Genomic DNA, 13,665 nt, shown 5'->3' on the forward strand with positions numbered 1-13,665 from the left:
GGACAATGGTGCTTTACCAGAAAGGAACAAATACTACAGACCCCCATTAACAACAGGTTTGGCACTTGAGGGAGAACAGACAACTGGACGAATGAAAGAATCCAGAACTCAAGAAAACTGTGTATACAGGAACACCTCAGAGATACTGCGGGGTCGGTTCCAGACCACCGCAATGAAGCAAGTATAGCAATCAAGAGAACCACATGAATTTTTTGGTTTCCCAGTGCATGTAAAAGTTATGTTTACTCCATACTGTAGTCTATTAAGTGTACAGCAGCATTATGTCTAAAAAACAATGTACACACCTTAATTAAAAAATAATTTATTGGGACTTCTCTGGTGGCGTAGTGGTTAAGAATGCACCTGCCGATGCAGAGGACACAGGTTTGATCCCTGGTCGGGGAAGATCCCACATGCCACAGAACAACTAAGCCCGTGCTCCACAACTACTGAGCCTGCACTCTAGAGCCTTTGAGCCACAACTACTGAGCCCACGCACCGCAACTACTGAAGCTGCACGCTCTAGGGCCCGTGTGCTGCAACTACTGAGCCCACATGCTGCAACTACTGAAGCCTGTGCGCCTAGAGCCCTCAACAAGAGAAGCCACCACAGCAAGAAGCCTGTGCACCACAACGAAGAGTAGTCCCTACTTGCCACAACTAGAGAAAGCCCACGTGCACCAACGAAGGCCCAACGCAGCCAAAAATAAATAAATAAATAATAATTTATTGCATTGGGAGTGGCCAAGATGGCAGACTAGGAAGACCCTGAGCTCACCTCCTCCCATGGGCACACCAAAATTACAACTATTTACAGAGCAGCTATCAATGAGAATGACCTGAAGACTAGCAGACAAGATCTTCCACAACTAAAGATATAAAGAAGGAATCACAATGAGATGGGTAGGTGAGGTGCAGACATGGTATAGTCAAGACCGATACCCGCAGGTAGGTGATCCACAAATGGGAGAATAATTACAATTGCAGAAGCCCTTCCCAAGGAGTGAGGGGTCTGAGCCCGACAAGAGGTTCCCCAGCCTGGATGTCCTGCACCAGGAAGATGAACCCCCACAACATTTGCGTTTTTTTTTTTTAATTTATTATTTATTTACTTATTTTATTTATTTTTGGCTGCACCGGGTCTTAGTTGAGGCATGCGGGATCTTCATTGAGGCATGCGGGATTTTTCGTTGTGGCACGTGGGCTTCTCTCTAGTTGTGGTGTGCAGGTTTTCTCTTCTCTAGTTGTGGCGCGCAGGCTCTGGGGTGTGTGGGCTCTGTAGTTGTGGCGCAGGGGTTCCAGAGCGCATGGGCTCTGTAGTTGGCAGCACGTGGGCTCTCTAGTTGAGGCGCGTGGGCTCGGTGTAGTTGTGGTGCATGGGCTTAGTTGCAACACTGCATGTGGGATCTTAGTTCCCTGACCAGAGATTGAACCCGGGTCCCCTGCACTGTAAGGTGGATTCGTACTGGACCACCAGGGAAGTCCCAAACATTTGGTTTTGAAGGTCAGTGGAGCTTCCTCTAGGGAGAGCCAGAGTGCTGTGGGAAACAGAGACTGTACACAAAATCTCAAACACTCCAGGACCCAGGGCAGAAGAAGTAATATGAAAGGAGCTACTATGAACTACTTCATGAACTACTTCTATGAACTACTTCATGAACTACTTCTATGAACTACTTCATGCCAATGCATTTGAAAACAAAAGAAGAAATGAACAATTACTAAATGGCAGTAACCAAAACTTACTCAAAAAGGAAATATGAACAGCTTTAAAAACTCACTGAAGACATTAAATTCATGATTAAAAATCTATGCTCAACAGAACAAACACAAATAGTGTTGCCAGGAAAACTATAAGACTAATATACCTCTGATACCAAAGCTGGGCCAGCACAGTAAGGGAAAAGAAAAAGACTAAACTCATTTTTCAATACTGATGCTAAAAATACCAAATATTAGCAAAAAAAAAAAAAAAAAATCCAACAATTAATAAAAATTAACCAAATAGTCACGCTTAAATAGGGTTTATCACTGAGTTGTAAGAGTTCTTTTTATATATTTAATATTTTGGATACTAGCCCCTTAACAAATATATGACTTGAAAATATTTTCTTCCATTTTGTGGGGTTTTGTGTCATTTCTCTAGTAGTGGACTTTGAAGCACAAATGTTTTTAATTTTAATGAAGTCCAGTTTGTCTATTTTTTCTTTTGCTGCTTGTGCTTTTGTGTCATATCTAAAAATCTCTGGCCAATCCAAGATTATGAAGACTTACTCTTTTGTTTTCTTTCTTCTAAACTAAGAACTTATAGTTTTTGCTCTTAAATTTAAGCCCATGATTAATTTTGAGCTAATTTTTACACATGGTGTGAGGTCAGGGTCCATCATCATTCTTTTACATGTGTATATCCCGTTGTCCCATCACAATCTGTTAAAAAGAGTATTCTTTCCCTACTGAATTGTCTCAGCATTCTGTTGAAAATCAATGGACCATAATTTAAGGTTGTCCACACATTTTTAAGAATAAGACACTGAAATGCTAATTGCAAGCACTGTGTAAATGGGCTTGGCTTCTTTGTAAATGGTGGGCTTCACGCTATGATAATGAGACACAGACTTGTTTATTCATCTGTGGAGACCCCAAACTCAAAATTTTCTGTTTTTATTCTCTTGACTTTGAGTTTCACCAGAGAGGAATCCTCCAGTGAGGTGTATATGAGGATATAAATCTGGTTTCCAACTTTCTGAAAGCTGAGTTGGAGGAAACGGGATTAGCATCCCATTATTCATTATATACTTGCTTTCTGTTTTTAGAATGGCACCCGCCTCCTCACACATTCTTAGGACTTTCAATTTATATTTAGCCTTTCCGGAGAGTAAATCTCCCATCTTTCTGCAAGTCTACAGAGCTGAAATCTGGGGTGAGGATGAGTGGCATGGTTGCTTGCAATTTTTCTCATAAAAATTTATGTATATGCTTAATTAATGTAAAAAAAATCGATCAGTACAATTTAATATAGCAATGGATTACAGGAGAAAAGTCACAACCATCTCAATAGATAAAAAAAAAAATTTAATAAAATTTAACACTGACTTTAAAGCTAACAAAAAGTTCCCTTAGCAAACTAGGAAGAGAAAGGAAGGCCTATAACACCATACAGGTTATCCCTTAAAAGCCATCCGGAACAGGATACAGAGGCCCTTGTTATCACTCCTATTCAACACTGCATGGTAGGTATCCTAGCCAATGCAATAACACAGAAACAAGAAGAAAATGATGCCTCATGACAGAAGTGAAAACTCTCTGGAACCCAGAGACGAAGCTATTAAAAGATATGCAATGTTAATTTCCTGGTTGTGATACTGTACTATAGTTAACCAAGATGTTACCACTGGGGGAAACTGATGAAGGGTATATGAAATCTCTCTGTATTATTTCTTACAACTGCATGTGAATCTACTATTATTTCCAAATAAAAAGTAGGAAAAAAAAAGTTAAGCAAAATCTTTATGAAGAACGTTATGTAACTTCTCTCAGAGACATAAAAGACCTAAGTATACAAGTGACACACAAGGTACGTGGTGAAGAGATTCAGTATTAGCAATATACCAATTCTCTCCAAATTAATCCATAAATTCAATGCATTACTAGTCACAAACCCAAACCCACTTTCTGGTCAAATCTGAGCAGCTAAACCTAAACTCATAGTGAAGAGTCAAGGATAGCCTAGACAACTGTGAAGAACAAGGAGGTGAAGGACTCACTCTAGTCAAGGCCTATTATTAAGCTGTGGTATAAGCGAGGTTCTGGCACAGGGAGAGATAAATATACCAAAAGAATAGAAATAAAGCCAGAAACAGATCCTTTATAAGGGAACTTGACATATGAAAGAAGGGAAATTTCCAATTAGTAGGTAAAAAATGGACTATTCAACTAATAATGTTGGGACAACTAACTGTCATATGGAAAACAGGCAAATTAGACCTTTGTGGTAGGAAGGATTTTATAACCATAACATTAATGATTGGTAAGTCTGATTTCAGGACAAGTAAAACTTTCATGAGACCAAAGAAATTCACGAAAGTGAAGAATACAAGCCTCTATCAGATCAGACCAGAAGTAGAAGGACATACTCAGGAGAATATCCTACATCATATTTTTAAATAGAACACTAAACACTTTCATGGCAACAGGCATGCTGTGGCAAAAGTATAAATATAAGCAAAGGAAAAACATCTACCAACTTCAAGATGGTGGTTATCTTGCCTGGGAGGCAAGAGTAAGTGATAGATGAGAAGGGATTTCTTTAGTGATACACTTGACCCCTGAACAACATGGGTTTGAACTGTGCAGGTCCACTTATACACAGATTTTTTTCAACAGTAGATACTACTGTACTACATGATCCACAGTTGATTGAATCCATGGATGTAGAACCACATATCTGGAGGAACTGGGTATCTGGAGGGCTGACTCTAATTTATATGCAGGTTTTTGACTGCCCAGAGGGTCAGGGCCCCTAACCCCCATACTGTTCAAGGGTCAACTGCATTTCTAATGTTTTATTTCTTTTAAAAAATAGATTTAAAGTAAAGAGAGCAAAATGTTAATACCTATTACTTCTGGGTGGCAGATACATATGTGCCTGATATTTTCTGTATACTTAAATTTAAGAAATAAAAATAAAAATAAATAAAACATTGGAAGCCAGGAGGTAGGTAGCATAAGTGAGCTGAAGTTTCATAATTCATATTGTGAAAGTCAACAGGCACTGCCTATCATTAATCAATCAAGAAACAGTAGTGTAAGCATACTGCTAATATCTAGTTATGAAGGTAACCTTCAACAGATCTAAAATCAGAAACAATCCAGGTGGGAAAAAGTAGGAATGCTGTTTTTCATTTTAACTGTCTTCCCATTTGAAATATTACATGTGTGTATTACTTTAAAAAATATATATATATATTTTTTAAAAGGGACAAACTCAGAAACCCAAATTGGAGACTATTAAAAAGCAGTTTCTGATCTCCAGAAATTTCTAAAAATCTTATTTCAGTTAAAAAAGGAATACTATATAAACCACTGTATACTTTGTTGAGTTTACCTACAGGAAACCAAATATAAGCCCTTGACTAGCAAAAACAATTTACCCTGAAACGATGTTGTAGTTGAGAGCAGGATGGTCTTTTGAGACAGGAGGAACAAGAGGTTCTGGTTGCCACTCTTCAATCAATTCTTCCTTTTCCTACAGGAGAAAAGCAGTTAAAATACAGTGCAGTGCTAATTACTGGACAGCAACTCTAGCAGTATCTAAGCTGTTTGTTGTAATGGAACCATCATAATGAACACACTGCTAGACACAGACGTCCAGCTGCTGTGCCTGGAAATGACACAGAATCACTATTGAGTTTTGTGCACTTAACCCCTCACCTCTTTCCTTATCTCAGGCTAAAGGCTCTTTTTCCATGAAGCTTTGTGGCTGACTGGAAATTTCTTAAAAACTGTATTTCTATGTTCAGGATTTTTCACTGTGGGAAGTAGGAAGTATAACTGCTACTGATGATAAAACAAAAAGTCTATAACACAAAGGTGAGAGGCATGACTGCAGGTAAGGGAGCTCAGCCTCTACTGCAAGATATGACAGACAGCCATGCCTTAAGTTCTTACAGGCATGACTGTCACAGGAAGGGATCAACTAGACTACAAAGCACTGTTTCTACAAGCCATTGGCAAGGATTCAGAAGTAACTGAAATATACCAAAAGACTCTCTTATAATAATTATTGTAATAGGATTTAGTTGTTTGGAAATTTCTCATAAAAAACCACTTTATTCTTTCTACCTGTTATTTCATGCATTCCAAGTATTTAGACTATTTTGAGTTTCTTATCCTTTCTTGAACTAGAAAACAATGTAATTTTGAAAATGTAGTCTGGATGTACAGGATGAGATGAGGCACCTGATGAACATGACAGCCACAGCAATTCTTGCCTTACATAGGCCCACTCTCAATACTTCTATTTTCACACTCCTGTTAAATGCTTCTGTGCACTTTTCTCCTAATAGGCAATTCTAGGGCATGGCTAGGAGCATAGTCACCTGATGCTCAGGCACTCAAAAATGCTGGCTGAGTAAATCAGCCAATAAATCCCTCATCTATTTCTGCCAATGACTGCACAGAACAGCAGCCTGAACAAGCCTGAAGTATGTATCATGCACACTGTCCACTTGCTACCACAGAGACAGACTTGAGAATCAACTCAAGATTGCCTGGTATTCAAGAGTCTCTGCAGGGGACTTCCTTGGTGGTGCCGTGGTTAAGAATCCGCTTGCCAATGCAGGGGATATGGGTTCAAGCCCTGGTCCGGGAAGATTCCACATGCTGCAGAGCAACTAAGCCCGTGCACCACAACTACTGAGGCTGTACCCTATAGCGCGCGAGCCACAGCTACTGAGCCTGCCTGCCACAACTACTGAAGCCCGCACACCTAGAGCCCGTGCTCCGCAGCAACGGAAGCCACCATAATGAGAAGCCTGCGCACCTCAACGAAGAGTAGCCCCCGCTCGCTGCAACTAGAGCAAGCCCACGCGCAGCAACGAAGACCCAACGCAGCCAAAAATAAAATTAATTAATTAATTAATAATAAAAAAAGAGACTCTGCAGACCTATAAAACTGAGAAGGGCATTTCTTCTTTGCTGCCATAAGTTAAGCTTTAGAAACACTCATATAGTTTTTTTTTCTTCCACAGCTTTTAGAGTAAGATGTCAGTGATTACTGAATCTTGCTCTAGGTAAGTTCTGCTTTTAGAGGGTTATCCTAAAATTATGTTTCAGTATCCTTCTTTTAAAATGCATATTTGTGTGGATTGACTTGTTTAAACTTAAACTAAGAATATTAGGAATGATCAACCCCTTAAAAAGTTGGGCTAGAAATCTATTCCATGGCCTCATAATCATTCACATGGAGTTCCTAAATACCAAGGGAAAAAGTAGAGACAGGATTTCTGGCCCAGATAGCCCAATCTTACTGCAATACTATCAAAAGTGTGTTCTATGGCACACTAATCTCACAAGGTATTCATAAAAAAAAGGCGGGGGTGGGGATCTATGGTCAAGTTTAGGGCAGTTCTCCAAACAGCAGTTCAAATATCCACTGTCATATTAAAGGTTACAAGAAATCATGCAATGAGACACCTCTTTAGTCTTCTTTACCCAGGTTTCCAAAACTTATTTGCCCTAAGAACCATTTGCTGCATATCCCTTATCCCCTAGGGGGGATACTGCCTGACCATCTCATGACAAATATGAATGATGAGGACAGCAGGGGCAGCCAGTGAAACCAGGGAAACAATCGCCACACTGCTGTAATTCCATTCCACTTGCACTTCCTTCTGTGAATGCTCCAGAAAAGAGCAGTGCTCCATCATTGTGCCGCACTCAATGCTGCCTTGTGAACCAAAGTTTCAGGCATTTTTGTGGGAAAACATCTCTCACCGTCTCTGTATCCCTAAGTAGTATTCTGGCACACTGCTACAGAGGCTGGATAAGGAAACAATCCAAGCTACAGAAACCACACTGCAGTCAAAACTGCTCTTCCTCTCACACCTGGGGCACAGTTACTAAGCGTTCCTACCTGCGTGAGAAGGTAGGGGATTCCACAAACCCCTTGGTCCCTCATACTAACAGACTCGAAGTGGGCAGGACTGCAAGTCCTCTCGACACTTCTGCTTCCTAAGGTTTGCCTAGCTTGGGCTGGAGCTGGGTCCCTTACCATACAGAACACATCAAAATTTGATTTGGGGTGGGAAGGTGGAGAGCAGTGGGATGGGGAGGATTCTTTCTAACTCTGAATTTCCTTTGTAAAGACCACAGGGAAAACTTTCATTCAGGCTTCAGAAATAGTGGTGCTTTTCCAGAGCAACTCATGCAATCTTTCTTGTATACGGACATTTGAAATGCAGCACGCATCCATGCTTCCCATCCAGCATCTAGTACGTTCCTAGGCTGCTGTTTACTCCTAGCAAAGTATAAAGGCCTGTAACATGGTACTCCTTTGTGTATTCACTTTATTCCTGGCTTCCCCATATTTTGCTTACCCTGATTTCCTTACATTCCAGAAAATATTTTAACATTTACAGTTGAACCACCACAAGTCCTTTTTCAAAAGATGTAGCAACTATAATCATACACCAAATAATAAAATAGAGATTTAACTTCTTACCTTGACTGTAAGATCAGATCGTTCTTGTAACTTGTAAGTTTTAGAGAAAAGAAGTCTGATTATCCAGAGTATTAAAATTCCTTCCAAAATAAGATGATAAGCAGGAGCCTAGGAGTCAGTCAAAAACAGAAGCAAAACAAGAAGTGAAATAAACATTTCCAAAACTTGCACATAAAATTTAATTCACTTGCATATACTGCTCCCATGACCTTTAACCTATTTATTACTTCTTAAAATTTACTTTCAAAGCGCACTTCATTTCTACTCATTCCTTTTCCCATTTCTAACAGAAGGCAATTTCTCCTACATGAAAAATCTCTAAAACTGCAGCGTTAGGAATAAAAACATCTTTAGGAATAAAATTAAATTTTTTTTTTTTTTATGAAATGGTATTACTTTTTTTTTTTTTTAATTTTATTTATTTATTTATTTATGGCTGTGTTGGGTCCTCGTCTCTGTGCGAGGGCTCTCTCCAGCCACGGCAAGTGGGGGCCACTCTTCATCACGGTGCGCGGGCCTCTCACCATCGCGGCCTCTCCCGTTGCAGAGCACAGGCTCCAGACGCGCAGGCTCAGCAATTGTGGCTCATGGGCCTAGTCGCTCCGTGGCATGTGGGATCCTCCCAGACCAGGGCCCGAACCCACGTTCCCCACATTGGCAGGCGGACTCCCAACCACTGCGCCACCAGGGAAGCCCCAAAATTAATTTTTTTTTTTCCAAAATTAATTTTTAAAATTAAATCTGACACAGAATTCCAATAGTCAAACAATATCAACTATCAGATCCTTCAGGTAATTTATATTTTTACTGGTGGGAAATGACTGTAACAAACATTTCACAGCTTCACAAGCCTTCTACAACCCCCACATACCATGGATAAATTGAGAATTATTTGGACACCAGTTTCCATAATTCTCAAAGACTTTTGCACAACTTACTATATTTCCTGTATCCCCAATAGGCCTCTTTAAATTCTCCTTGGAACGTGGCAGAGAAAAAAAGACTTTATAAGTGCTTAAAGAAATAGCAGGTCTCTTTTCTACCACAGTTCCCCAAAAGTATCTAGTGTGTTCCATGTCAACATCCACAAAGGTACCTTAATGAAATTATCCACATCAGGTCTTCTTTTCAACTGAACATTTCCAGGATAAAAGCCAGGCTGACTTTTATGTCTTACACAACTAGATACAGTAAGTGCATATAAAAGATTCCAGATATCAACTAAACCTCCATAAGTCAGTTATCGGGTGCTACATTCCAATAGGTTGTCATTGAAAAGTCATTTAAAAGAGGTATTTATGCAAGAGGGAAGAGATATGGGGATATATGTACATGTACAGCTGATTCACTTTGTTATAAAGCAGAAACTAACACACGATTGTAAAGCAATTATACTCCAATAAAGATGTTAAAAAAAAAGAGGTATTTAGAAACGTAAATACAAATTATTTTCAAACATTAGACAAAAAAAAAGCAATGATGATTCACAATAGTTAAAAAAGTTCAGAAGCGGGGACCAGGGAAACTGACTATTTCATAAATAAACTTTCAGGTCATTGGACAAATAACTTTAAAACTACATACATGTTACATATGTATGGGTACACAGCAAGACTCCTCAAATTCTGCATACACTGTGCACAGAAATTAGAAGCAAAACCAGAAATCTAAGACTATTTTTAAAATTTACTGATCCCTCTTGACTATAATTCATTTAAGAATGAGGACTCGACTAAAAAAATCCTTTTGGTTTTATCAATAATTGGATTATAGTTGACAAACATAAGTCCAAGTCACTAAACATTCCACTCCACAAAGAAATCCTAAGAAAAGTTGAAATGTCTACTGAATTAATAAAAATCACAAATGTGGCTTCTTTTCTTCCCTAGGAAATGTTACATCAAGGAGACCTTCTCTCAAGTCTCACTCATGGTCAATACCAGGGTATGAGAAGTTACATAGTCAAAGGGCAGTCTTCAAAAAGGCAGCAACAACATATAGTAGAAATTATTCATTTCTAAAAAAGAAATCTTAGATTTTAGTGGTTCTTCTTAGTCACTATAATCTACCTAAGGTTGGACATCACCTAAGCTCTATTTGCTCTCTTAACTGTTTTTTTTTTTCAAAAAGTCCTGATGGGTTTTGCAATAATACATCTTGCATCATCACCCTTACCAGTAAACGCTATATTAAGTTTTAAGAAAATTATCAAAAGAAAACAGATTCACTTTAAGTGAATGTAAGCTCTGTAAGCACAGGGACTTCTGTTTCCTCATTGCACTATTCCTAGCATCTAGATCTCTGCTGTCCAATACTGTAGTCACTAGCATCATTCAACTATTTAAATACACATCTAAATTAAATTAAATGAAAATTTCAGCCCCTCAGTTGCACTAGCCACGTTTCAAGTGCTTAACAGCCACATGTGGTTAGTGGGCTACTGTACTGAACAGCTCAGAGAACACGCAGAAAGTTCCATTGCACAGTGCATGGAAACTCACTAAATGTCAAATGAATGAACATTCTCCAAGACTGACATTTAAATTTCATATTATTTTACCTACTTGAAACAGCTGGCCTTTCAAAAAAGCTCCTAACTGGTCTTTCTTTAAATTTTTACTAAAATAATTTTATCTTTACAAGACAGAAGATGGGACGTAGGCGGGAAGAATGACAAACTATTTCACATACCTAAATCATTCGGCTTCCTTTCTAACCCCACGTCCCAACAAAAACAAAGTCCAACTTATTACAATTCTTTCCCCTATTCCCTGCTCCACAGTTCCGAGAACCTGTCTTCCCTGGGACCTCTCCAGACTGAGATTTTCCACTCTACTTTCATCACTCCGTTTTACCATCAGTCCCAACTCTTGTTTTTGACTAGCCTCTCTCCTGTATTCGGGCAGGACCTGGAGAGGGCTCCGCGCTCGCAGCAGCGCAATACGAGACCCCCGGCTCCGGCTCCCGCCCGTGCCTCCCTACATTTCGCCTCTGGGAAATGTGTGCGCCTATGAGCCTTTCCAGCGAGGTACGCCGGGGGTCCGGGCGTAACCGGGCCAGGCCTGCCCAGGCCTCAGACCAAAAATCCACACAAAACGTTCCACCTCCCCAGGGCTGGGTGTGGTCGTGGACCCCTGGGGCCGCCAAGCTCACCTCGTAGAGCGCCTGTACCATCTCCACCAGCACCCACTGCTCCGCCACCGTCGCCATAGTTAGCCGCCAGGGTTTCCTTCCGGAAGGCGGGCCGCAGGCACGTCAGATATTGCGCGGCGCGGTCCAGTGACGTCTACACGCCCGGAAGGCGGGGCTGCCGTGAGTTGGGCCCCGCCTTCTCGCGCCTGCGTACTGGGCGGCCGGTGGCTGCGCTGGCTGAGGAAGGTTTCGGGGTGGAAGGTCAACTTGAGGTCTCGCTTGGGTGCGGGGAGGGGTGGGAAGCGACAGGCTGGTCCCCGCAACAGGTATTCACAACGTGGCCATTATGTGCCAGACCCTGTGATAGGCTCTCAGGATGGAGAGATTTTAATAAATGGCCCTCGTGCTTGTTAGGCAGTTGGGTGCAGGGAGTTATTAATGCAATCGCAAACATATTCTTTACTTTTAAATTACATAAGTAATGCAGGAATGCATTATCGTAAAAAAAAATAGACAACTCTTATATAGCACTTACTGTGTATAAAGCCTAGCCTAAGGATTTGCAGGTATTAAGCCATATAGGAGTTTGGTGTGGAACCTTCAAGAGCCTCTGTATCCCAACGTGGTGTGCACACACACTTCGGTTGGATTTCTTAAATATAACCGGTAGCATAGGGACAATATTGTTCTACAATTGCTTTTCTTCCATTCTTTTTTTGGCTATAAATCTTGTGTTTTTAATCAACGAAGAAGCCTATTTATTGGAATAATTTGTTATGTGTATTTCTCTTTCCATTTTATTTAAACATTTTCCTATTGGTGAACACTTAGGTTTTTTCTACTTTTTCACCTATTACAAACAATGCTACAGTAAACATTGATGTGCCCTATTGTCTTTCTGTGCGTGTTGGGGTATATCTGACAAGTTTCCTCAAAGTCGAATTTTACTCAATATGCATGCTAATGTCGATAAATACTGCCATACTGCTCTCCAGAATGGCTCAACCAATTTTAAATGTTTGAAAGTGTATTCACACTCTATCTCATGATGGATATTATCAATCTTTTAAAATTTTTGGCCAATTTAATGGAGATAAAATGTCTCCACTGAATTTTACTTTCCATGCTGCTGGTTATTCATGGTTATTCTTATATGTTTATTGGCATTTGTAGTCCGTTTGTGAATCATCAATTCATATTCTTTGCCCAGTTTTCTATTAGTTATTTTTCACTTTCTAATGGATGTATGGAAGTTCTTTATGCATTCTGAATATCTTATATTTTCCTATTTCATATGTGACAATTATTTTTGCCCAATTTCTGTCTAGTTGTTTACATTGTCTTTTGTCATACCTATATTTTAATTTTTATGTAATGTGTCAGTCTGTTCCTTTATTGCCTGTGGGTTTGTATCTTGCTTAGAAAGACCATCTTCACCACACTTAGGTTTTCCTCCCATGCTTCAGTTTGTTGTTTATATTTAGCTCTTTAATTATTCTGGAAATTATATTTTTGTATGATGAGAGGTATGGGCCTTTATTTTTTCCTAAAGGAATAACAATTTTTCTCAGTGCCATTTATTTGAGTAATCCTGATTTTCCCAAATTCTGTGAAATGGCACCAGCACTATGCACTGCACATGAAGTTGCCACTATGTACCCGATGGTGTTGGTGCCCTGGGATCCAGTACCATGCTTGCGCACGCTGCCTCGCCCAGGTGCATTCACTCCCAACCTGCCAGCTCCTGCAATTTTCAGAGGCCTACCTTCAGGCTGCCAGAACCCATGTTTCCTACTCTCATGGAGAACTGGAAGGATCTGAGAACATGTTTTCTCAGGCAGCCCTTTACTGGGTGGGTGACTGATGGTTGCTGGGGTGTAAAATATTGGAGCTTCCTGGCCGCACAGAGCAAGACAATTCTAAGGGGTGAACCTCACCATCTCCTCTAGATTGAGTCAAGGGTACTGTGTGCAAATTCTTTGACACACCCATCAAGAGGTAGAGTCTATGTTCTCTTTGCTTGAATCTGGGTGTACCTTGTGACAACTTCTACAGTAGATTGCTGCTGCCATGTGGAGAGATCATGTGGGTACCTCATACACAGGAAAAGAGATGGCAAAGTGACCCCACCTGCTCCAGCCCCCTGCTGTTTGAGTCTTACCAGTCCAGGTGCCAGACATGTAAGGGAAGTTGCCTTCAAGATGACCCTGGCTCTAATCACCCTCTGGTTCAACCACCTGAGAGACTTTGAGTGAAAAATGTCTAGCTAAGCTCAGACAACCCCAAAATTTGTGAGCAAAACAAATGATTGT

The 13,665-nt window shown here is 40.3% G+C and overlaps 1 protein-coding gene across 15 annotated transcripts in view; it reads right to left on the minus strand.

The window, feature by feature from the left end:
* Positions 1–11,510, minus strand: part of SPTLC1 (serine palmitoyltransferase long chain base subunit 1) — a 65,695-nt gene extending 54,185 nt beyond the window's left edge. For 10 of the 15 annotated variants that reach the window (XR_005020350.1, XM_036856027.1, XM_036856029.1 and 7 more), the window contains exons 1-3: positions 11,375–11,490; positions 8,222–8,329; positions 5,151–5,245 (exon numbers count right to left, since the gene is read on the minus strand). Coding sequence is in view for 11 of the 15 variants with exons in the window: in XM_036856027.1 (XP_036711922.1) it covers positions 5,151–5,245; positions 8,222–8,329; positions 11,375–11,431 (260 nt within the window). In the remaining 4 variants the exon portion in view is untranslated. Of the gene's footprint in view, positions 1–5,150; positions 5,246–8,221; positions 8,330–11,374 lie in introns of those variants that run through there. The other 5 variants (XR_005020351.1, XR_005020352.1, XM_036856033.1 and 2 more) reach the window with 5 other exon arrangements.
* Positions 11,511–13,665: the final 2,155 nt, after the last annotated feature.

The sequence above is a fragment of the Balaenoptera musculus genome, chromosome 6 (genome assembly GCF_009873245.2).
Source record: "Balaenoptera musculus isolate JJ_BM4_2016_0621 chromosome 6, mBalMus1.pri.v3, whole genome shotgun sequence".
NCBI lineage: Eukaryota > Metazoa > Chordata > Mammalia > Artiodactyla > Balaenopteridae > Balaenoptera > Balaenoptera musculus.